Source organism: Lagopus muta, chromosome 3 (genome assembly GCF_023343835.1).
Source record: "Lagopus muta isolate bLagMut1 chromosome 3, bLagMut1 primary, whole genome shotgun sequence".
Lineage (NCBI taxonomy): Eukaryota > Metazoa > Chordata > Aves > Galliformes > Phasianidae > Lagopus > Lagopus muta.
This window is the reverse complement of record NC_064435.1, coordinates 51,672,068-51,694,605: the sequence shown is the minus strand read 5'-3', so window position 1 is coordinate 51,694,605 and position 22,538 is coordinate 51,672,068. Positions and strand designations below refer to the sequence as shown.

General features: G+C 39.7%; 1 protein-coding gene across 1 annotated transcript; it reads right to left on the bottom strand.

Moving 5' to 3' along the window:
* Positions 1-2,580: 2,580 nt before the first annotated feature.
* On the bottom strand, positions 2,581-22,533 carry IMPA2 (inositol monophosphatase 2). Its single transcript, XM_048939157.1, has 8 exons — positions 22,302-22,533; positions 17,323-17,456; positions 12,978-13,082; positions 11,583-11,628; positions 9,100-9,208; positions 5,618-5,726; positions 5,322-5,473; positions 2,581-4,575 (listed from the first exon to the last, which is right to left on the bottom strand). Exons 1-8 carry the CDS (start codon positions 22,407-22,409, stop codon positions 4,460-4,462), a joined length of 879 nt encoding a protein of 292 aa, XP_048795114.1. The 5' UTR covers positions 22,410-22,533; the 3' UTR covers positions 2,581-4,459.
* Positions 22,534-22,538: the final 5 nt, after the last annotated feature.

The window sequence follows — 22,538 nt, the reverse complement described above, 5'->3', positions numbered from 1 at the left end:
GTGTTTCTACACAGAACAATGTGTTGGTTATTACAAAGGACAAACAAAAGTGATGAGATTCTGATTTTAGTTCCATCTTGCCTGACAGCCTGAATAATAATGCTTGAATTCATTTCAAAACAGAATAAACCAGTATTCCTGTTATGAATATATCCAATTCATAGTTTTACAAACAGCCATTAATATCGCGGTATTTAGGAGGAATGCTGTGTCACTGATACAGCAACAGTGTGCTTGCACATGTAGTTCTAGTCTCCTAAATAGCTTGAAATTCAAGTACTGCCAAGGCATAGCTGTGACTAAGAGAAAGGCACTGCTGAATGGCAGAGACCTTTCACAGCTGAGGTTTCCAGCTTAATGTGATGAAGTTCATCCTTTCTCTACTGACCTCTTTAATACCTGGTGTAATCTCTCTGTTTGAAAAATGTGTTTGTATGTATTAACCGATCTCATAGCAGTTCACAAGGGAAATACTACACAATGTTGTGTAACCAAAGCAGTAACGTTTGGCATGCTGAGATACTGAATTCTGATTTTCTGTGTTGTGAAATACTCATCTTTCAATTTGTGTTCCTATTCTGTGATGAGAACAGACACGCTTTGTCCTTCGGTGCATTTTACTCTAAAATTCACTGTAGAAATACAATGGGCAGCAAAGTACAGAAGCACCAAAGCACAGCTGTAACACAACTTAAAAACAAAACTTCAGGAGCAAAACCCAAGGAACTCCAGAGTTAGCATCCTTAATAGTTTTTCCTCTCTTGAATACGAGCAGGCAGGTCTTTTGCAACTGGATCAGAGCATGCATATAAAATGCAGTGTGCTATAGTGCCACTGTCATACCCAGTGTGTGGACTACAGGAAAACAGAATTCCTCTTTTGAGTATTGGTGGGCGATTTGTCACATTCCTTAGTGCTGTGGAGATGCTTTATGAAAGACTTTAACTGTAACGCGTTGTAAAATGGAAACAGCTATAGGAGACATGGTTCTATCTGCTGTACGTTTTCAATCTTGGCCATACAATACCGAAACAGTCTTGCTTGCACTATGAATCTAATAGGAGAAAAGGGTGAGGGTTACATTAGTTTGCTATAGTGCATAGTGGCTTAAATCTCTTCATTTTTTGCAGGTTCTCTTGCACTTGTGTGTGCACACTGACCAAGTCCAGCCTTGCTGAGGAGCTAATATAATAACTCCTAGGTGCTGGTGGGTGGTAGAAAGTGATTTTGTTGTTTTAACTGAAGCCAACAGGAACAAAATGCTAGTTGAAAAACAGAAAACGCGTGCTACGTGCTGGTACTTGTCCTGTAAAAGCTGCCAAGCTCAACAAGACAGTGCAAAGGGCTCAGCCACTGACCGTTTTCCTGGAGCACACAGCTATTCCTGCTGCTGATACCTAAACATCCTTAGTCATGGCATGTGTGAGACATTCCGAACCACTGAGCTGTTGCAGGATGCCAAAATGAACCAGGATGATACAGGGAAACTGAGCACTGCTTGCTTCCAGAGGAAATGTAGACTTTTCTGAGCACAGAGGTTCTGTGCCAGCGTTAGCAGAGAAAATCCTCTGTAAGCATCCATCTCGGCTGCCTAATTACAGATGCGCATACATTCTGCATAATGTATTTAGTGGAAAACAGTTGCAGCATTTTATAACAGCCAGTAGGAAAAAAGCCCACAAGTTTAGCTGGACGTTTAGAGGGGTTTAGGGTTCTGGCATCTGTCCTATACAATGAATGCACACTCTGGAAGGAGAGCTGGCAGTTATGCCTGCTGAGCAAAGCTGCACTTCACCAGCAAGACAAAGTGACGGAAGGATTCCTGTACGGTTTATTTCTGTCACAATGTGTAATCAGGTGGCTTTAAAACCGTACTTTGATAAAAACTTCAAGCTGGTGTAATTTGGCTCTGCTTCTGCAGAGGAGCCATGCTGTTGGCAGCCTTGCTACCCCTCTGCTGCCTCAATTAAGCCCCTGGCGGTTGCCGGGGGGTGAGTTGGCTGAGGAAAGTGATACATCTGTAAAATAATCCTGTTTTTGTTTCCCGGGGTACTTTGCAGGCAGATCACTTCACTCTGGCCCCTTGGAAGGATTCAAACCGCCTGCACTGGTGCACAGCAGGCAGGGAAAGGCGGGATGGCTGCTTCCCACACAGTGCTGCTTGAATTGTGGCCCAGCCCCACATGGGTAACCAACACAAGAACTTGCAGCCAGTTTTCTGCCCCTCTCCCTTCCCACAACTTTCAGGGCTCAGTTTAGCAAGTCAATCTTGTGTGCCATTTCAGTCACCACCCAGATGGCCCAGCTCAGCCTAGCTCTGGGACTGGGTGGGTCAGGGCCTGGGGTTGTGCAGGCTGAGCTGCTGGGAGGCAAGCGGAGTTCCTGTCCTGGCAAGGAGAGGCCTGGTGGGGTCAAGCCTCTGCCATGCACGAACCCTACCAGTCTAAGCTTCCTTACACAGCTTATGGCATGAACAGAAGCTCCAGCAAAGCCCCTGGGTCTGAGTGCCTCAGGATCAGAGTGGTGCTGGCAAGCTCTGTACAGGTTGGTGCTCAGAAATTGGGAGAAGGGCAAATAAGAGACAAGCAAGACTATTAGTATTTATTATTTGTATTATAGCACCTCAGTGCCTAGTCACAGACAGAACTGCATCCTATGAGCACTGTGCAAGCCCCAAACGAAAGTACTACAGTCCCTGCCCCGAGAGGCTTACAGCCTAAGTTTCCACAGAGATGCGAGGAGATGGAGAGGTGAAAAGGAACAGTGACAGCACAATGACCACTGTGACAGCATTGTTTTGATGACAGGAAAGATCCAAGTTCCTAAAAGCTTAGTTATACTGTGGCTTTCTTCACCTGGTCAATGCTTTATATTTCTCATGGGGAAAAAAAAGCATCAAGAAAATCCCACAGAATTCGCGTTATATTCAGTGAAAACATTTGTCATTACAAGAAACACATATAAGGTTATTTTTACAAATTATCGTTCACTTTGTGTGTTTTAAGAAGGCATCTAGAACACGTTTACAAAGTCTACACATGCAGTGTAAAAAAGTTTTAGAATTTTTAACTGTTTCTTTTTGACTCATTCATGTATTTAATTTGCACTCTTGCAGAAAAGAAGTATCTTTTTTATTCAACTTTTTAATAAAAAATTAGAAGTGATTTCATTTCAACCACAACTGTTATGGGCACTGTTGTATCCCCTCTGTGCCCAAGATTTTAAAAATAACTTAAATAGAAACAGTCACCGTGGCATAATTAAAAACAATGCTAGATAGAAGGACAGGGAACAAGTGGGTATTGAGGAAAAATATATAACTGATTTTCAGGTTTCTCTGATCAAAATCTGTGATTGCAACTTTGTGTGAGAAGGGCATGTGGTTCACAACTAACTTTTTTGCAGCATATCTTATGTGCATATTAAGAATTTCCCCATAAAGGGCTGAATCCTGCTGTTCTTCAAGTTTCACTAAAACCAACCTCTCTGTGACGCTGCACTCTATTCTGCTACTGTGTGTCATGGTTAATACTGTAAATAACTCAGTGGAGTTCAATATCCCTGGTTTTAAACATCATTATTCTATGATACTAAGAGTTTGCAGGTGGCCTGCAGGACAGTATGATTTATGCCCATGAAATAGGATGAAAGGGGAGAAGAGTTATGTTGGACAGTTTATAAAATCATATAAGCACTTTCCATGATCAGCTCTGTTCTCAGCTATTGGTTAGCCTCCCCCGCTGAAGACATGTAAGTAACGTACGTTCTTCATCTGAATACAACTTCCAATATGAACTTTCTTTTATGCATTCTCTAAATTGCCATGAACATCCAAGATATCCATGTACATACGCACATAGACATACACGTGTATGTCAGCATGGATCTATGTGCGTACGCATGTCTAGGTGTACCTCTATACACAAACAGACATACACAAATATATATACCTACACGTATCTATGGATAATATAGCTATGACATAGTTAGGAAACAGCAATGTCATTTTTATTGCATCCTTAAGTATCATAGAACGAGGGTATTGTAGGCACACATCTTAATTACTTATCCTTACTACAGTCCTAAAAGCTCATTTACCTGAGATCTGCTTCTGTAAAAATAAAGTTCAATTTTTAGCTGCATGTTACAAAAGACTAAATATCAGCCCCACAGATATGAAATTACAAGTTACTTTGAAACTAGAGCTACCAGTAAAATACGCTATCCTGTAAAAAAGATACTGCCCAAAGAGATACATATTAAAAAGGAAACATGATTCTTACACGTTTAAAAATCTCTCTATGCCTTCCCATATTGTAATAAATTTATAAAAAATATTTGACACAGAAAATCTCCCAGAAAGCATTCTGCTGAGATCACGTACCCTTTAAGCCACTCATCTTGCAAAAGTTACATAGTTCAGGAGAGCAGACTCCAGATTACATGTACTTAATTTCCATCAGTTTTCATCATCCCGCCTGTAGTCAATAGTTTGTATTTCCTGAGCTATGAACATCGCCATCTCTCTGGTGCCCGCAGCAACCACTCGGCAGGACATGAGATCCAGAGGTCCTCCTGAGGACAAGAGGGTTAATGAGAACTGTCTTAGGTGACATAAAAAGGCAACGAGTTCTGAAATATAAACCACACTGTAATTACAAGGACAACCTAATTCAGGTCTTGAAATCTCTTGCACAAAAGTGATTTTATAAATTTCTAGAAATTCTAGAGTGCAACAGAAGTACTAGATGTTTAGATTTCTTCAGTACCCAACAATAAATGCAGTGTTTCCTTCATTTAGTAACAGGAAGGGATAGGGCAAAAATATCTTTCCATGATATTGACATACTGGTCACCATGAATCCATTACTCTGTGTCCTTGTATGTGTACCATATAAATGAACAAAATAATCCAGAGGCTGCGCTGTCCTTTATGCCCTCTAGCCATATTTGTTCAGACGTGTACCTGAGACTGCTTCTGACTCGGAAGGCTGTCTGCTGAAACTGTCTGGAGTCTGAGCATGTCTACCAAACTTGAGGGCTAGCTCTTTACAGTAAATCTGATGCTTTAAAGGAATTACACCAAGTCACTGAAATATAGTTTGACTCAGAAGACCTCTGATGTGATGAAACCCCAGGCTGGAATTACATCACTGTGGTATGATTAACTCAACAGAATCTAATGGAGAGTGCAGATGTTCCTGCCAAACACTGCCAGAAGTGAGACTGAGCCACAGGAGGACTGTACTGAGGTGACTCCAGATGCCTGAAACAGCCACATGATCCCCCAAAAGTCCATGAGACAGGAGTACTGCACTCACCTGAAGTGTCTATCACAGTGCCACCTGCCTCTCTAATGATGACAGTAGCTGCTGCCAAGTCCCAGCAGTGTAACCCAAACTGGTAATATGCATCGGCAGCACCAGATGCCAAATGGCACAGAGCCAGGGTGGAACTTCCAATCACACGGACCCTGAGCACAGCAAGGAGACAAAGAAACACCAAGCAGAAAACACCTTTGATTTCAATCTGCGTGTTAAGATTGAAAAACATGCAACATAGTTGATTATTTTTTCATGACTTTGGGTCATGAGACACATACTGTAAGATATCTTACCCATGCGCTTGGGCCTTGAGCAACCTCTCAATGTTACCAAGGAACAATTTCAAAGTTGCAGGGTCACGTTTTGGACCAATTTCTGTTAAAATTAAGGCCTTCGAGATATCTGCAATGGAGGTAGTTGCTTTCATTAATTCAACAGTTTCCTGGAGCTTCTGGAAATTTGTTTGAATTAAACACTAATGGACTCTTTACAGAAAAACAATTTTCACGTCCCCCCCTTTTTTTTCATCCCAAGCTCTAAGGTTAGGTTATGTGGCAGCTTCACATGAAAATTCAAGCAAGGCTATATTTCCGCTATCAAACGGTTTGATCTCAACACTTTTTTCTTTTAAAGAACAGGAATATTAAAAACAAGAAAGCATTCTTACATGTCGTCTGTTTCCATACATTGTTTTATTTCATATACCTGTCAGCTTTTGGAAAATTCAAAGACTTCGTCAGTCAACAAAAAACAATGCAGTTATCTAGTAATTATTAATGGCACTAAATTAATCACATTTAAAAACAGAATGGTTCCTGAATAGGAAACTTCAATGTAACTTGTTAATGAATTATAAGCACTTGGGGATACACTAAGATGAATGAAACATTTCTACTTAAAACCACCAGTCATCCAGTAACAGCTCCCTTTTGTTAGGACATTTCAAAGACTGAAAACATCTTATGACTGAAAAATCTTCCTATTACCATAAACAAAACCAGTATTTTACTAAATAATACTAATAAATGAGAGCTGCATCTGTACTGTGTTCAGCAAAAACCATGCCAGTCTCCACCAGGTGAGGATGTCAGCTCTGTGTACGGCCAAGACTCATGGTGACTTGCAAAGTGTTGAAGTAGACCTCCTGTGAGATCTGCATGTTGCTGGCATATAGCAAGCAGATGCCAATTTAGGTGGAGATGGTTGATCAAGTGTCAAGTGTTCCTACTTCTGCTGTGCCAGCTGAACTTGGAGGTTTAGCTGCAGATTACTTACTAACCAGGCTGTGCCCAAATGTCAGGTGTCACCTTTATCCCACATTAAAGGCCAGACATTCATTCACATAGGGCATCTCCACCTGGTTATTACAGCCAATTGCGTAAATTAAAGTTCTTAGCAGAAGTAGCAAGGAGATTTTCAAAAGCAAATTAGGATGGAGCAAGACATCACTTAATTAAACCAGCTACCAATGAATTTAGTATTGCAAAGGAACATGATGGATGCAAGCAATGTGGTAAGTGGTTGGTGAGTAGCAGGTATGTAATTAGATTAAAAGTTAAAGCATATCACAAAGCTGAAGTGTAGGAATATAGATCTAGCAATCACTTTTTAAACTACTGCATTAAAATAGAGGAACGGTGATCCAGACACACTGCAGGTTTTCTCTGTTTAGCCACAACTGAAAACTTGGGATAGTGAAAGCAATCTGCTGTATACATTTTTGTACAACACACACAACTTATAATTACAGAATATTTAATGCATGCCTCATTACTAAAATGCACCAAGCATTCAAACTACACCAGTCATAGATAGGTAGATAGGCTGTAACTAGGACAGATTTTCTTTTGAGTTATTGAGTATATTTCTGATGAATAAATGGATTTCTCCAATATTCTTCAGTGCTACAGCCAGGTAGAAATTGGATGAAGAGAGGGAGGTTGCTTCTTAGGAAAAAGGAGCTGGCTGATCACAAAACCCAATGGGGTTTAAAGTATTCAAGATACAAGAGAAAACATACTGACTGCTCCTCACTCTGGTACAACAGATTTAATAGTGATAGGGACACATTTGAGAAAAAAACAATTATCTTGAAGATAGAAGGTTATGAAAAGAAAATACACTTACAGTACTAGTACAAGTAAGGCCAGATCTGTATCTAAGCATGAGAAGAAAGTAAAACTCAAGGTCAGAAGGAAGATGGATCCTTCATTTACATGTATCCTGATTGCCTGGACTCCCAAACCAGACCTCTACAAAATTTGTCATTGACAAAGATTATTGCACATACTGTAATTTCAAATGATTAAACCTGAACAATGAATGCATAGCGTAGATCAATATTACACAATGCTATACAAGTAATCACATTTCCTGAAAACAAAGGGCATGAAGCAACATGACAGCCTATATCTCCAACATATCATTCATTGGTGAAGGCTACTTGAATTCCAGCTGTAGGTACATATATGCTCTTTTCCAGCCTTGTTTTATTTCACTGAAGGCACAGTAGCCACAGTCCTTATTGGAAAACAACTGTGACTGTATACACTTAAAACATCAACAGAACTGAGACTAAAGAAGATCCATCTTCACTGATGAAAGTGCCCACCACCAAATGATGTCTCTCAGAACAAAGGAAAATTCCAAAGCATTTGAAAGAGCAGAAGGCTTGCTTCCCTGGCTGCGTTCTACACTCCTACATAGACTGGAAGCCCAGAGAAAGGACAAAAGTGGCACGTGCCAAAATTATTCCTTACTTAACTGGAAACCATGAATTTTTGTCTGCAAAAGGGAGTAGGGCCTTTCTGGGAGCGGCTCAGCCAGCCCATCCAAGAATACCCCTAACTTTTCCTTAGTCTGCCTTAGCGCAGGCTCTTGTGGATTATGGATATTCAAGCACTGACAAAAATGTGTGCATAATAAAGGATTAAAAATTTAGTTGCCACTGACTTTACAATGTGCTCCATTTTTCCCAATAGGCAGATCCTGGCCCACAGTTTCACAGAAGTTTTGATGCAGAGTTTTCCTTGGGGCACTACAATGCACCTGTACTTTAAAATTCTTGAACTTACGGTGTGGCTCATTAAAATCTCTTTTGGGAGTGAAATGTTAACCACCTCCCACGTATGATGTCGTACATTTTTGGCACATGTTGGCTTCCGTCTAATAATTGAATATCATAAGGAAACTTCTCTGTAAATTTGTTTGCTGTTGATTTACCAGTAATACAATTCCATTAAAGTGTTAAGTGTTGCTAGCCATTTGTTTGTTAAAATACACCTCACACAGAAAAGCAAGCTGTTAAAGAACTCCTATGAAGCATGCATCCTGCAGTTCACTGGTAACATGTATATCTACAGACATAATACACTTTATGACATACAAGTTTATTGGAATAAAAAGTGAATGACAGTCAGCATAGTACAGTGAATTTGATTCACCATTCCCATTGCATCTCGCTCATAAACAGTGATGCCTGTCTACAGCTGGAATGAAACTGGTGAATCTATTAATTCTTCCTCATTTTAAACAATGTTTATGAATCAGAATAACATACGATTATTTAAGTAGTTCACATTCAGCTGTACATTTTAAAAAGAAAGTGAGAAAAATCGTGATTTTTGAGAAAAAATCAAACACATAACAAAATTATCATGCAGAAGAAATACCTTCCATCAGGATAATGATGTTCATTATCCTAATGATGATTTGCAACAACTCTGAAACAAAATTAACATATTCCTTTTAGAGTTCTAACAAAATCTAGACCAACCTGTCTCTTTTGATACCTGAAGCCTTTTGTCATTACAAAATGCCCCTTGACCTCTTCTACCAGTGTATAATCGTTCTTCAGTGCAGTGGTAAATTACACCAAATTCAAGCTTTAAGATTTTGAAAAGGAAAGAAATGAATGCAACTCAAATTACTCATCATAAATATAAACAACTACTAATGGCAGAAAGATCAGCAATATTTTAATTGGTACAGGTAATCAAAGATTATACTGATGCTAATAAAGTGGAATAATCTTACTATTACTGTTATATTTGAGATATAGGTCATATAAAATTCAGTTTACAAAGAGAAGTTAATTCAGTCTGTTCATGATCTTCTAAACTCTTACTTGCAGCTTATTTGCGTTCACATTAGAATAGATTAAATGCTAAGCTGATTTCAAATTCAATAAAATGAAAATAATCAAAAGTTCTCTACAGCCAGATTCTGAAAGCTTTTTTTTTTTTTCACTGGTGAGCAGTTCTGCCTAGAAGAAGTCCATTAACTTTGGCTGGACCCTAAAAATTTGCAACCCCAAATACACAGACATGATCAGTCAGGCATACAAACTCAGAAGTCAGGGTACACAGTTTACTAACAATAGATACTTTTATTTGCATTTCACCTTTCATGGGCATTTAATTTGCCTGTCTTTTCAACCAAAATAGTACCCTCCAGTCACTTTTCAAACGTCTCTCTACAAAATTGTTTTCTTTAAACATACAAGTGAGAATCTCATGAAATAACGAGACTCCAAGAGGGGTTTGAAGAAAAATATCAAATACTCTTTGTCAAATCTCTCAGTGAAGGCTTGAGATAAGTAACACTGGATTCTTTGTGGGAATATCACTTCATGAATGAGAGGATCCCAATTTGAACCTTGATTTAAACCCAGTGTATTAAATTAACAGATTTCATCAAAAGATCTTGAAGGACTTTACAGAGTTAAATGATCAGCTACTAAAATCACCCTTAGATAAGTACTACTAGCTACATTCTATTTAGAGGGGGACACATACACAAGCACTAAGTGACTTGCCCAAGGTTACAGAAGTTGGTAACAATATCAAGGAAACATCTCAGATGTTCTAGACCACAAATCTTTCCCTGCTGCCCTCCTCCATTCAGAGCAAGTAATCTCTGGTCCCTCCTCATGGACAATTCAAAGGGAATAGTCTGTAGTCTGTCCTTGCTTCTTACACTGAGGTCCCATGTAAACCAAAGATATTTTATTTTTTTTTGAGGAACACTATTAATAGACTCTCTCCCTGGAGACATCTGCAAGAATTTCTTCAGTACTGTTCAAGGTTTACATTCAGGCCAGTTCCCCTGTGTGTACTTTGGCTCCTTTTCAGCTTACTCGTTTTTTTTGTTTTTCCCATTTGTTTAGTGAGGGAGTTTTAACATCATTCTTTATTTTTGTTTCAGCTTTGTTTAGTTTACATAACCCAAAATATGCAGCATCAAAATCACGATGGTGTTCTAGAAAACATAAATATTAGATTAGAGAAAACTGTCTGGTAACAATACATAGTATTCAAAAGGACTTCTGGGAATGAATAAACTTGAGAAAAGCATGGAAGTGTTTCTTCACAGTTGCCATGTTTGAAAAGTCTAACCATAGAAGTACGCATTATTCTGTTTGAATCCATAAACGCTGCTAGCACATCTGAAAACTACGTTATTGCTGCACAGAATTCTTGCTGACTTCAGTTACAGCTATATGTATATATTTGAGATTGTGGATTTAGGCTGGAAGAGGTACATTTCTTGGCAATTTGAACAGCTGTTTCTTCAGTTTGTATCAAACTGTAAAATGGCAACATTTGGAGAAAAGCCACTAGCATGAATGAGTGCATGGTTGGATGAGATGATCTTAGTGGTCTTTCCAACCTTTTCCTTGATTGATTCCGTGATCTACGGAACTTAAAAAGGACAACAAATCTGAAGGCTAGGTACTTTTTTTTTTCGCCTGTAATCAAGCTCTCATGAGTGAAATACAGTCATTTCACTGTATTACGAAAACCTCAAAGGCAGATGAAGTAATCTAGACCCATCATTTTGTGCTCTTCATAGAAAGCAGCTCCAAATTGCCTTATAGTAGCAGTTAGTGTTCAGAGATACTGCTAGCAGGAAAGAAGCAATCATAATCAACAGAACACTGGGAGATACGGTTAAATTATGAATATATTTAACTTATCAGGGTTTTGTCCTATGAAACCTTCCTTACACCAGCACTTCTTTTTTAGTCACATAAATCCTGTAACATTTATAATGATTTATAAGAATTTTTCTGTAAATGCCAGTTTGCATAAGTGAAATTTTACAAGACTGGGATTGTAAGCTAGCAGAGTATGACAAAATGCATTTGAAAAGCATGGGAAAGCCTGAACAATGGTGGATTTATTTTTTAAGTTCCCACTTAGTTTTGAGGCTTTTAACCAAATCTCAGGTACTCATCCTAAAGAACATACTTCATACCTCTTTGTTAACAGCAAATCCAATGCTCACTGCCACTGTTGGAAATCTGTGACAAACAAGAAATGAAGTATTAGTGGCAAAAGTTCTCTCAACTTCACACTTACATAGATCACTTAAGCAACACAATCCCACCTGGAGCTCTGTATCAAAAAAAAGCTTTAATATTATGCTATTTCTCCTTCATCAGACTCTTTATCAGGTGAGTTTAAAAGTTGATTTAATATTTGAAAATGCAAGAAGTAAATACTTAAAAATATTAGGATCTTTATACTAAATGTGTTGTACATTTTAGTAATATTTTTGCTTTAGTTTAATTGAATCCTCCAGTGCTTTATAACAAGTCGTTGGTTTTTGAGAGCACATTTTGTTCCAATGAACTGAGAAGGTGAGATAGCAATTAAGTTGCAAGGAGATACCTTCTGCTGACATCAGCATAAAGAGAAACCTGTTCCTCTACCCTCTCTTTTGCCAAAGTGATGGTCACGTACTTAATTTACTCCTTTTAAATAAGTATTATTGTTTTTTAAACAATGAAATAAATTTATTTTTTCAAACATATTTCAAAAAGGATTATGAAGATCTAGAAAATATTGCCAGAAAGAAAAAACCTTCACTTAATTGCATCAAACAGCAGCATGTGACCTCCCCCTCCTTCCTCACTTCAATTCTATACAATGACACCAAAAGTCAGGGAAATGCTATTTTCCCCCCCTCAAATTGTAACTACAGTTAGATTAAACTACTAACTATAAAGCAGAACATAATTCAGTTTCTTAAGTTGAAGTATTATGAACAATCATAGGCTTACAACTCCTACCACTCAAATGATGAAGAAAAACTTTCATATTTTTGCAAAAATGATCCCTAGGTTTCTTATTTTTACAGAGCAGTATTACAGGAGATTAAAACCACCATCTGCATTCAGCTTAGTTTTCATCTAAGTGCAGCCTAGTTTTCATATGCCATGACTGTATTTCCCAGGAAAAATGAAGCACTTGTATTTGAAAGGGAGAACACACCAGTGCAAAAAGGAATTCATAACAACCACGTACCGAGTAAGGCCAAATGTCATCATAGTACAGCCTTGTTTCTTTGGTTCAGCTCAAGTCTCTACATGTTAATGTGTGATATTTATAAAGGAGCTGTGAGTCAAGAGCTTCCAGGTCATTAAGCAATCAGAAGACATATTATCTTACCTTTAGACAACAGTACAGTGCTCTCTCCAGCATAAACACACACTCCCACAGATAAAGCATAAAGTGACAGAGGGATGACTCCTACTTATATGTCACGGGTACAAATTTACCACAGTAAAATGCCTTCAAGAAGAAGGGAGGTTCTGTGAGAAGCTGAATTATGTCATTCAATGTATTTCTCACTCCACTGTCTACTTACCTATGTACAAAATTGCAGGTTCCATCGACAGGGTCAATAATCCAGGTAGGACTGTCAGTGAGGACACATTTTGAACCAGCAGCAGTGGATTCTTCTGCAATGAACCTGCATTTAATGGGAAATAAAAGTCTCAGAAAACTTGCTGAAATATGTGACTCAGTAATTTTAACTCCATCTTCCTGTCTTTTGAAGCAGTATTTAGTTTATGAATACATACAAATGTTATATACATGCGCTCATATATATATATATAAAATTGATGTATACACATATATAGACATTTCTTTCTTTCGTTGGAGAATGGAAAACTTTCACTTAAACTTTAAAAAAGAGTTCTTGACTTCATAGCATACTATTTTGCATGGTAAAAAAGATCTCCATTCATGTTCACCTTCTTAATACACTATTAAAAAAGTAATTGATACACTATTAAAAAAGAAAATTGATCTGAATTGGCACTCCTGGAACTCTAAAGGAGATTTCTCTGTAGAATGTAATTTTATGGTTGAGGTCTGTCTCTAGCAGTAAGTAATATAAACTGCAAAATGTAGTTGCTTCTCATTGCAGTTAAATTCAGTCAACAGGAAGAAATGAATTCTTACAAGCATCCACAACCTCACTCCTATTAGAATTTTTTTCAAGTAGTAAGAATCAGGAAATTAAAAGATTTACACAGTTGAACTTTCTTCTTCCCATGACCCAGAGAAAGAACAATTTTTTAATTTTTTTTGTACACACAAGGCACACATTGAAATTTGAGCTCATCTTGTTTTCCCATTTCTTTCATATCAATGCTTTTATTTTAATCTTTCTTCCCTGGGAAACGTACATCCAGTTCTGGGGTATTTCCTGCTGACCTTAATTATCCTTGCTCTCCCATAAACTGCTCAGTGTCTGTTTTTGTAAGAGCTGTGCAGGTTGCTACTCTCACAGATTTGAATATGGTTCTATATATACAGAGTGTGTATAATTGGACTGCTAGCACTAAATCTCACTTTTGGTTTCATACGTGCCACATAATGTTGCAAGAATGAGTTTAAAACATCCTGCAGATGGCACAGATGGAGAGTTCTTGAATTTTCCCAGTGCTATTTTGCTTTTTCCTCAGCCGAAAGAGACTATTTCAATGGTATTATGGATCTCCATCTGATATAAGAAGGGAAGCAGTAAGAGTTTGTCGCTATTTCATTCTCCATTAGAGCGAACAGCTGAGGAACATTTTAAGTGTTAGTGTGCAACTAGAAAGCCAAAAAGACTTGAACAAGTGTTCTCAGTCAAGCACAGCACATTACAGATTCCTTGCTCTATATATTCAATTATTTTGTCTCATGTCTTTTCCTTTCAAAAATCTTGTAATTAACTCCCACCATAAGCTCAGGCAGCACTCCTGGCTGCAAGTGAAACCCATCTTCCTGCAAATGGACGATGTGGCAGCTGGTCCTGTATCATCCACAAATCATGCCTCTGTTTCCATCTCTGCCACATCCTTCATTGTAGCCATTGTCTCACCAGTCAAAAGGAAGCTGAAATGGGACTCTCTTGAAGAACAAGAGTATTTCTGTAAGGTGCTTTACCCTCGTATCTGAGGGACAAATCTATCCCCTCCCTTTCCCCTACAGTGGGCTATGATGTTGTATTCCTCAAGTAAAAAGCTCTAACACAAAGCTAGGGTACAGCAGTGCCACTGCTAGGTACTCATGTCCAAGGTCAATTTTCCAAAATGGCTACAGGACAGCACACTTTATGAAATTTTTGCTAGCAGGTAAAATAAGCCAGTGGCTGCTACACAATACCAGGTACTAAATTCCAAATGTTAGGCATAGTTTAAGTGGGAGAGGTAGCCATGTTAATACTGTAAATAACAGTAGTTAATTTAACATGCCAGCCCTTCAGCTCTTTTGACCTCTCTCCAAATCTGGATTAAAGTTTTCTCCCACGGAAAACGAGTCCGGTAATTTTATCCTAGCCTTACTGGACATCTGTTCACGCCTCAAAGCCACTCTGAAACTCAGTGCTGGAACAGCAGGGAGGCTGTAGCACAGCCCAAAGGACAGAAAGAACCCTGAAGGTTCAAAACAGGGCTGCCCCTCCCCTACCCCCTTAAGGGGTCTGAGGGCAAAATGCTGGCAGCCAGGGTTGGATGTCAGCCCCCCTCATGTCCGAGTTCTGACTGGAATGGCTCCAGGATTAAGGCCACAACTGACACCAAAGATGACAGCTTGTGTAACAATAACACAGGCAAATGACACAGTACAATTTTTCAGCCAGCAGTCCATGATATTCTGGCTGTGCCTATCTGTGCTACGAAGATCAACCAGAAATCAACCAGAAAAAAACCACAATCTTTTGGGAATATTTCCTTGAAGCATTTCAAAGTGCCAAACAGAGTGAGAGCGAAGAAGAAAACTTGGTTGAAACATAAATGATGCATGTCCCTTGGCTAAGCAGAGAAAAGAAGAAAGAAATATAGGATGGAATCACATTTTTAACAGGTTTTCTTAACACTTCTGTACTCCTGAGTACATTGCCAACACCTCAGGATGGATCACTGCCACAGCACAAATGGTATAGATCCCAGTGAGATCTCTTCTAGGTTTTTTAATTCCCAGGATACATTTATAGAGTCAGATAACATAAGAATCAAGATAACTTAAGGGAAGGAGTAACAACAGAAACTTTCATTGATGCTTTCAACAGCCGGATTAGGGAGAGAATGAACACAGTTTCATTTTCCACTTTTTGGAAATGATCTTTTGATGTTTTCACTGTACTTCAGTTTAAACCTCGATTCCTTATGTGGATTCCTCATTGCAAGCATCTAAATTTAGTCTTCTAAATCTAGTTTTAATCTACTGTTTAATCTAAATGCATTTGCTGTCTGAACAAACTCCAAACAAAAACAACCATGCTATCAGCATAAATGAACTGCCTTGAAGAAATAGCAATCCTTTTATTTGCCTACAGCAATCCCTTTATTTGCTTTTGAAGTCAGAGGAATGCTGCACAGAGTTAGTAGAAGTTAGAAATTTTTCCGTTTCTTGGTCTATGTTGACCTTATAACTTTTGTTTCCATTTTGAGTCACTTGAGTGCTTCTGTTGATTCCAGTTTCATGCAAAATGTGTATGTTTTATGTTCTCTGCCAGGCTGTTCAAGGAAAAAAGAAACAAACAGTGCAGAGGAGAAAAGAGCACTGCCAGCAACAGTAGATGGAATATTACAGAAATAATAGGCTTGTAAAGCCTGGCACTCTCTGGAGAATCGCAGCCAAGAACCACACATTGTGCTGTACAGTACTGTCTCAATATGTGATCACATACACCATGTATTCAGAAAGCCATATTTAGTATATAATGTTCTTTCTACTTATTCTTTTTTTCTCTTCTTGTTATTTTCTTACAACAGCAGAGCTGACAAGCAGATTAGTGGCTGAACCCCCAGATTCTCATGTTTGTTGATTTCTGCACAGTGCTAGATTGCAAGACTCTTCCATTAGAGATGTAAGCAGTTAGAAGGAAGTCATGTAGTAATTCAGCAATACATAGGCTCTGCAGGCAGATGCATTTTATCCCTGTGTACCAAAGTCAACTGTGAAAATCAATTGCAGTGTCTCTGCATCAAGCCAAAACTGTCTAAGTAATACAAAACTGCTTTCTCATCTGTGCATGTGCTAGGAGGAGGTATTTTCAAACTGTAAAATAATTTATGCCTTGTTTATTTAAATGCACTAAGTGATGGTGGTAAACTGCCCTGCTTCTCACTGGTTTCAGGATTCTACAAAACAAGATCAGTGTGATTAAATACATTAATTGTCTTGCTCTAGCAAATGCTTATGTATGATGGTAAAAGAATGTGAAGGAAACTTCTGCAGGAGGTGATCTTTGCTATCATTAATTTCAGCTATATAGTAATACATTTTATTTAGCATAATCTTTAGAAGATAAGAGAACAGATTAGAATTCCAAAGATCATGAAGATTCATAGGCAAACTTCATACACAATGTCCTCAACAGAGAAATACCAATATTAAATATAGCCCAAGAAGTTAAGAAACAAGAATTTTAAGACAGGTCATGACAGAAATGTTAGGAAATATAAAGTGCTCGGTATTGGGCAGTGGTAGCAATTTAAAAAAGAATTCCACGAATGTGCCTACCATAAGAGGTAGGTAAAACCGAAAGAAGCTGCTACAAGTTAAGAAAAATTAATGTTTACTGACTTCCTTTACTGACTAATGTTTATCTGACTTCCAAGGACAGAATTTTAAAATTCCCTTTAAATGCTTGTCAGATATGCAGCTTCTATAGGAAAAATGGTCATTTGTTGTTTTCTTCTACAGACACTTACCTGTGGGAGGGAAATTTCTCTTTCAGAACAGAAATAATCAAATTTTCCACAAAATGATCAGTCTCAGTCACAAGATCTGCTGCAGATGTCTTTGTGGACACTTGTTTTTCCTCCGTTAGAGCTTTCCTAATAATCTGAAAGGGAAGTTCATAAATCAGTCTTCAATGCCATTCATGCAGTAGACACTAACGTAATACAATTACTAACAAAATTATAGTTAATCCTGAAAAACAATCACAGGTCTAATTCTACCAGAACCTATTTTAGCTCCTCCAAGTAAAACCCTTTGGAGATAATGAGCAGTCTTTGGGAATACGGCATTTGCAGGAACCTCTCTTGGCAGCTCAGAAAGGGATTGAGAATGGCATTCATAAAAGGATGATGGCAGTCATTGTGATTTAGGAAATTACAGAAGACACATGTAAGATTAGAAAGAACCTTGAGGCCCATAAATTTCCACACAAAGACATTTTTCCTTAAATATATATATTTACAAGATCAATAACTCACTGCTCTCTTACTTTAAAAAATATACATAAAGCAAACTCCACCATTTTCTTTTTTGCCAACAAAGACACACAATATTTAATTTTTCTTGTGTGTAAGACTGTTTGAATGTCCAAGTGCTGACCACCCATTAGTCCCAAAGAGTTGCTGTGTACATAACAAAACCAAAGATTTAGGCTTCTCCTCAGATATGGAAACAGTGATCTAACTCTGGAAAAATCTTAATCTCCTTTTAAAGGGTTTTACTGCTATAAGCTCAGAATTAAACCACATCAGTTGCAAATGCACGTATGGGAACACAGTCACTAAAAATGTTCCTTCAATTTTCCCATTTTCTTTCTCTCTTTTTTTCCCCTTCATCTCTTCATTAAAAAAAACCCACCATATACATATATATATAGGGAGTGGGATGATAATGCTCAACTAGCAAAAAGAACTGCCTTATTTTTTAACCAGTGACAACTATAGACTCTTTGAAATTAGGAAAGCCAAAGAAAAGCAAAGATTAAGTACTGTTTATTTCTACACAATTATATTAAACAAAAAACAGCACCAAGAAGACCAATATCCCACGTCCCTTCTACAACACTGATTAATTTAGTTACATTTCCATGGATCAAAGTATTTTAAAGCTACCTAAAGAGAATTGTTTTAGGACCAAACAAAACTGTTCTGTTTGTATTGTGTACAGGAAAGGAACCTGGAAATTCCCTAATTTCACCCTCAGCTATTGGGTTTTGTTGTTTAAAATATCACATGTGAAGGAGCTTCAAATGGTTCTGACACGTAACCGACTTTGCTGACTGCTGCCTTAGCATGGACTTGGCAAATGGACTAATGTTTCTGCTTCATGAGCTGTAAAGCCTCAATTTTAACTATTTATCCAAACTGGTGAAGACAGATCGGAACATTTTGCTTCAAACTCTTGCTGATGTTCATTATTGCACACCAAAATATTAACTCGACTTAATCATTTTAATTCCCTCAATGCCATGCATGGTTTTCTCAGTGCTTTACCCACACCACTGTAGAAGCACCACTTTAAGAAAGCCCTCAGGCTGCTCCTCAGTCCAAAGCAAAATCCAAAGTGCTGCAACTGCCTCAGCTGTGTTGTGTAACCTCTCTAAAAACATGCTATGCTCCCATTTTTTATTTTCATCACTCCTCTTTTCTATTTCCTGTGAATAAATGTGTTGCTGGACTCTGCCTTTCTTGCCTTTCTTAGCACCTTTGAAATATTAAGAGTCTGGAGCACAAGCCTTTTGGTGGCAGCTGAGATAATAGGGATTGATCAGTCTGGAGAAAAGGAGGCTCAGGGGAGACGTTATTGCTCTCTACAGTGACCTGAAAGGAGGTTGTGAACACTTTTCCAAGGTTACAGTGATAGGATGAGAGAGAATGGCCTTAAGCTGTGCTAGGGGAGGTTCAGGTGGGATATTAGGAAAAAATTCTACTCCAAAAGAGTGGTAAAGCAGTGGTACAGGCTGCCCAGGGAGGTGGGGGGTTGTGGGTCACTGCCTCTAGACACATTCAAGAACGGTGTGGATGTGGGGGGCACTGAGGGCACGGTGTACAGGCTGATGGTTAGACTAAGTCATCTGAGAGGTCTTTTCCAGCCTTAATGATTCTATGATTAAATCATGCAACAGAGAATAGAAAGGACAGAGGGCCCAAATGCCTTCTCAAGAACACCTGCCCAGACAACCACCTACAGAGAGGTGCTCATTACATGTTACAAATCTCATCTCACTGTTCTGCTTATACACATCACACACTTCTGGAAGTTCCAAGACAGACTGACTTGCTTGCAATACTGTCCTGAAATATTTGCTCACAGGTAAAACCATATGTCTAGATTGAAAGTATAACTACTTGTGTATAATTTGGGAAATAATTTGGGAAATAACCGTCTGTTTTGCTAGCAAAATCTATGCTCCATAGATCCAAATATCCTAAAAGCAAACATAGGGAGGAAATATTGGAAATTTCTTGCCTTCCCCCCCCAACCCCTTTCTTTTTTTTTTTTTAAGTGAGATTCTTCTGGGTCTCTCATGACATACAAAATTATTTTCTAATCCAAAAAACCTCCAAAAAGTACCTGTGGACTTCAACATGTTAGCCTCTCATCTCATCTTCTCACCCTTCTTTTAATCTCTGTGCAAATGTACTGACTTTGGTGAAATTTCTCTAGTTGTAATTGCAGAGAACTGTGCAAATATTACCCAGTGCTCAGAATAGCATCAGAGGTACAGAAACTGGTTATATTTGCTTCTCTTCAGCAGCAAGTCACAGGAAACCGGCAGGTGTACTTCTCACAAGCATAGCAAAAAGAGCTTACTCACAAAAAAAAAAGAAGAGAAGGCTGAAAAAAATTCAGTTGTGTGTGGCATAAGAGTGGATTAGACATAATTTTAATGCAGGCCAATGACACACATTACAAAACCTTGGCTACTCTATTTATGAAATACCCATTTACGTTAAAGGAATGCCTGTTACATTTCATAAGACTAATGGAACTTTCTAAGAGGATGGGAAACAGAAGCAATAACTTCAGCCTGGGAATGGAAGTTGCTCCAACATCACTCCTGAAGCATATTCAGGCACTCATTTATTTACTGGCCTCCACAGCTTAGAAAGAAGTTTTCCAGTGCCTTGAAAGAAGATATATTTTACTTATACTCATGAACAATACAAACCCAACAGTCATGTAAGCAAAAAAGAGGAGATCAGAAAACCATCTTGCTGGTTGACTTTTTCTCAAAACCCAAAATCCTGACTTCATGCCTTTCTTTGGGTTAGCCTCTATGTCAAGACTCTCAATGACAGTTTCTAACTAGAATCCTTCCTAACCTGCATTAGATTGGAGAAAATGAGGGCCTCAAAAAAAAGGCTGAGATGAGAAAATTGCATGCAGAGATGGATGGAGACAGAATTGAGTTCTGGGGAAACAGTACAGTCAGATCTCTAGTGAAGGCAGAGGTGTGAAGGACAGGAAGAGAAACAAAAGGAAAAGAATATGCCCACTGGAATTGACTGGTGATCAAAATAAGACTCAACTGTATTCATTTTCAAAAAATAGTAAATCTAGCCCCATAAAATCTAAGTTACACCCCACTTTGTATCCTTATCTCTAATTTCTTTTGGGAGTAGCAGGAAGTGGAATGACACTTTAATAATATACTGTCCTGCTAGTTGCAATGTAGCAGCACCGAAGTGCAAATGAAAATGACGCAAACATCAACCGCTGTGATCTTCCAGGTCATGAAGGCAGTTCTGGCTATTCCCAGAATTTCAAATTTTGAGAAATAAGGTGTGGAGGCTTGAGCAAGCCATGAGAAGCTCTCTTGTGAAATGGCTGGCAGAACCAGCACGCTGGGGAACTCCCCTCAGATCCTGTGAGTGCACAGCCTGTCATCCCGATTTGGATCATCCATTTACTCCTTGACTAAAGTCATCTCTCCCCTGGCATCCTGTTCATCTTTGTGTGCGCGCACGTGTGTTCTGTGAGCGGGAAAACGTGTTTAATGACACATGCTAAGGAAGCATTACAGGTCCTGGCCTCAAGATGAAAATGGAGTTCCTTAAATAACAGCATGCAGGTACAAAATACAGCAGAATGGAAGCAGAAGAGAAATGCATGCTGCTGAGCTTCATGTTCTATGCAGTTTCTCCTCTGAGCAGTTCGCTGACCCCACTTCTGGGCTCTGTTAGAGCCAGGGAAATTCTGCTGTGGTACACAGCTCTGTTAGAGCCAGGGGAAAGCGGCACACAAGGCCTCTCCCGAGGTGAGCGACTGCCTGCTGTAATGAAAAACAGCAAAGCCTCTGCTGGACTGCCCTGGTCAGTGAGTTTCAGTCCTTCTGAGGACACCGGACACTGGTACAACAGGAAGATGCAGTCTCTCTGGCACAGCTATTCTTTTCTGCACACAATCTGCTCAAACCCAAATGGTGGTATAGCAATGCACAGCAGTCCGCGTAAGCACACCGCGCAATCTCAGCTGTGCGTACATTCAGTCTTAGCATCACACCGTGCTCTGAAACGCCACAGTAGCAGAACAAGTGCTTGGCGTATGACTGGAAAAGGTACTAAAGCGGCAAATCTTTTTTTTTTTTTTTTTTTTTTTTTTTTTTTTTTAAATACGTACAAGTGCTGGGACCACGCACGCTGCCTGCTCCGCAGCCCGAGGTGACCGTGCACGGCCCCAGGTCCTCCCCGCACCGCTGCGGGGCCGAGAGAGCGCCGATAGCACCCGCCGAGCGCCCACACGGCCCTCCCGCACCCCCACCTCCGGCTCTTCCTTTTTTAATGCTTAACCCAAAAGCGCACCTCCGCAGCCGCCCGAGAAAGATGCTCCTGCCGCGGAGCAGCCCCTCCCCGCCCGTTCCCGGCTCTTCCCGGTCCCGTCCCGCCGCGACGAAGCCCCGCGGGTGGGCAGCGCTTCCTTCGCCGCGGGGGGCGGCGGCCCTCACCTGCCCGGCGCGGAGCGCCAGCTGCACTGCCACCTCCGCGCACTCCTTCCAGGGGTCCCCGCCGCCCGCCGCACCATCCTCTTCCTCCTCCTCTCCGCGGGGCTTCATTGCGGCGGCGGCGGCGGCGGCTCCGCTGCCCGGGGAGGACCGGGGCCAGGGGCCAGGGGCCGGGGACCGGCTGCCCGCCGAGGAGCGGCGCGGAGGAGGAGGGCGGGCGGGCAGGAGGCCGGGCCGAAG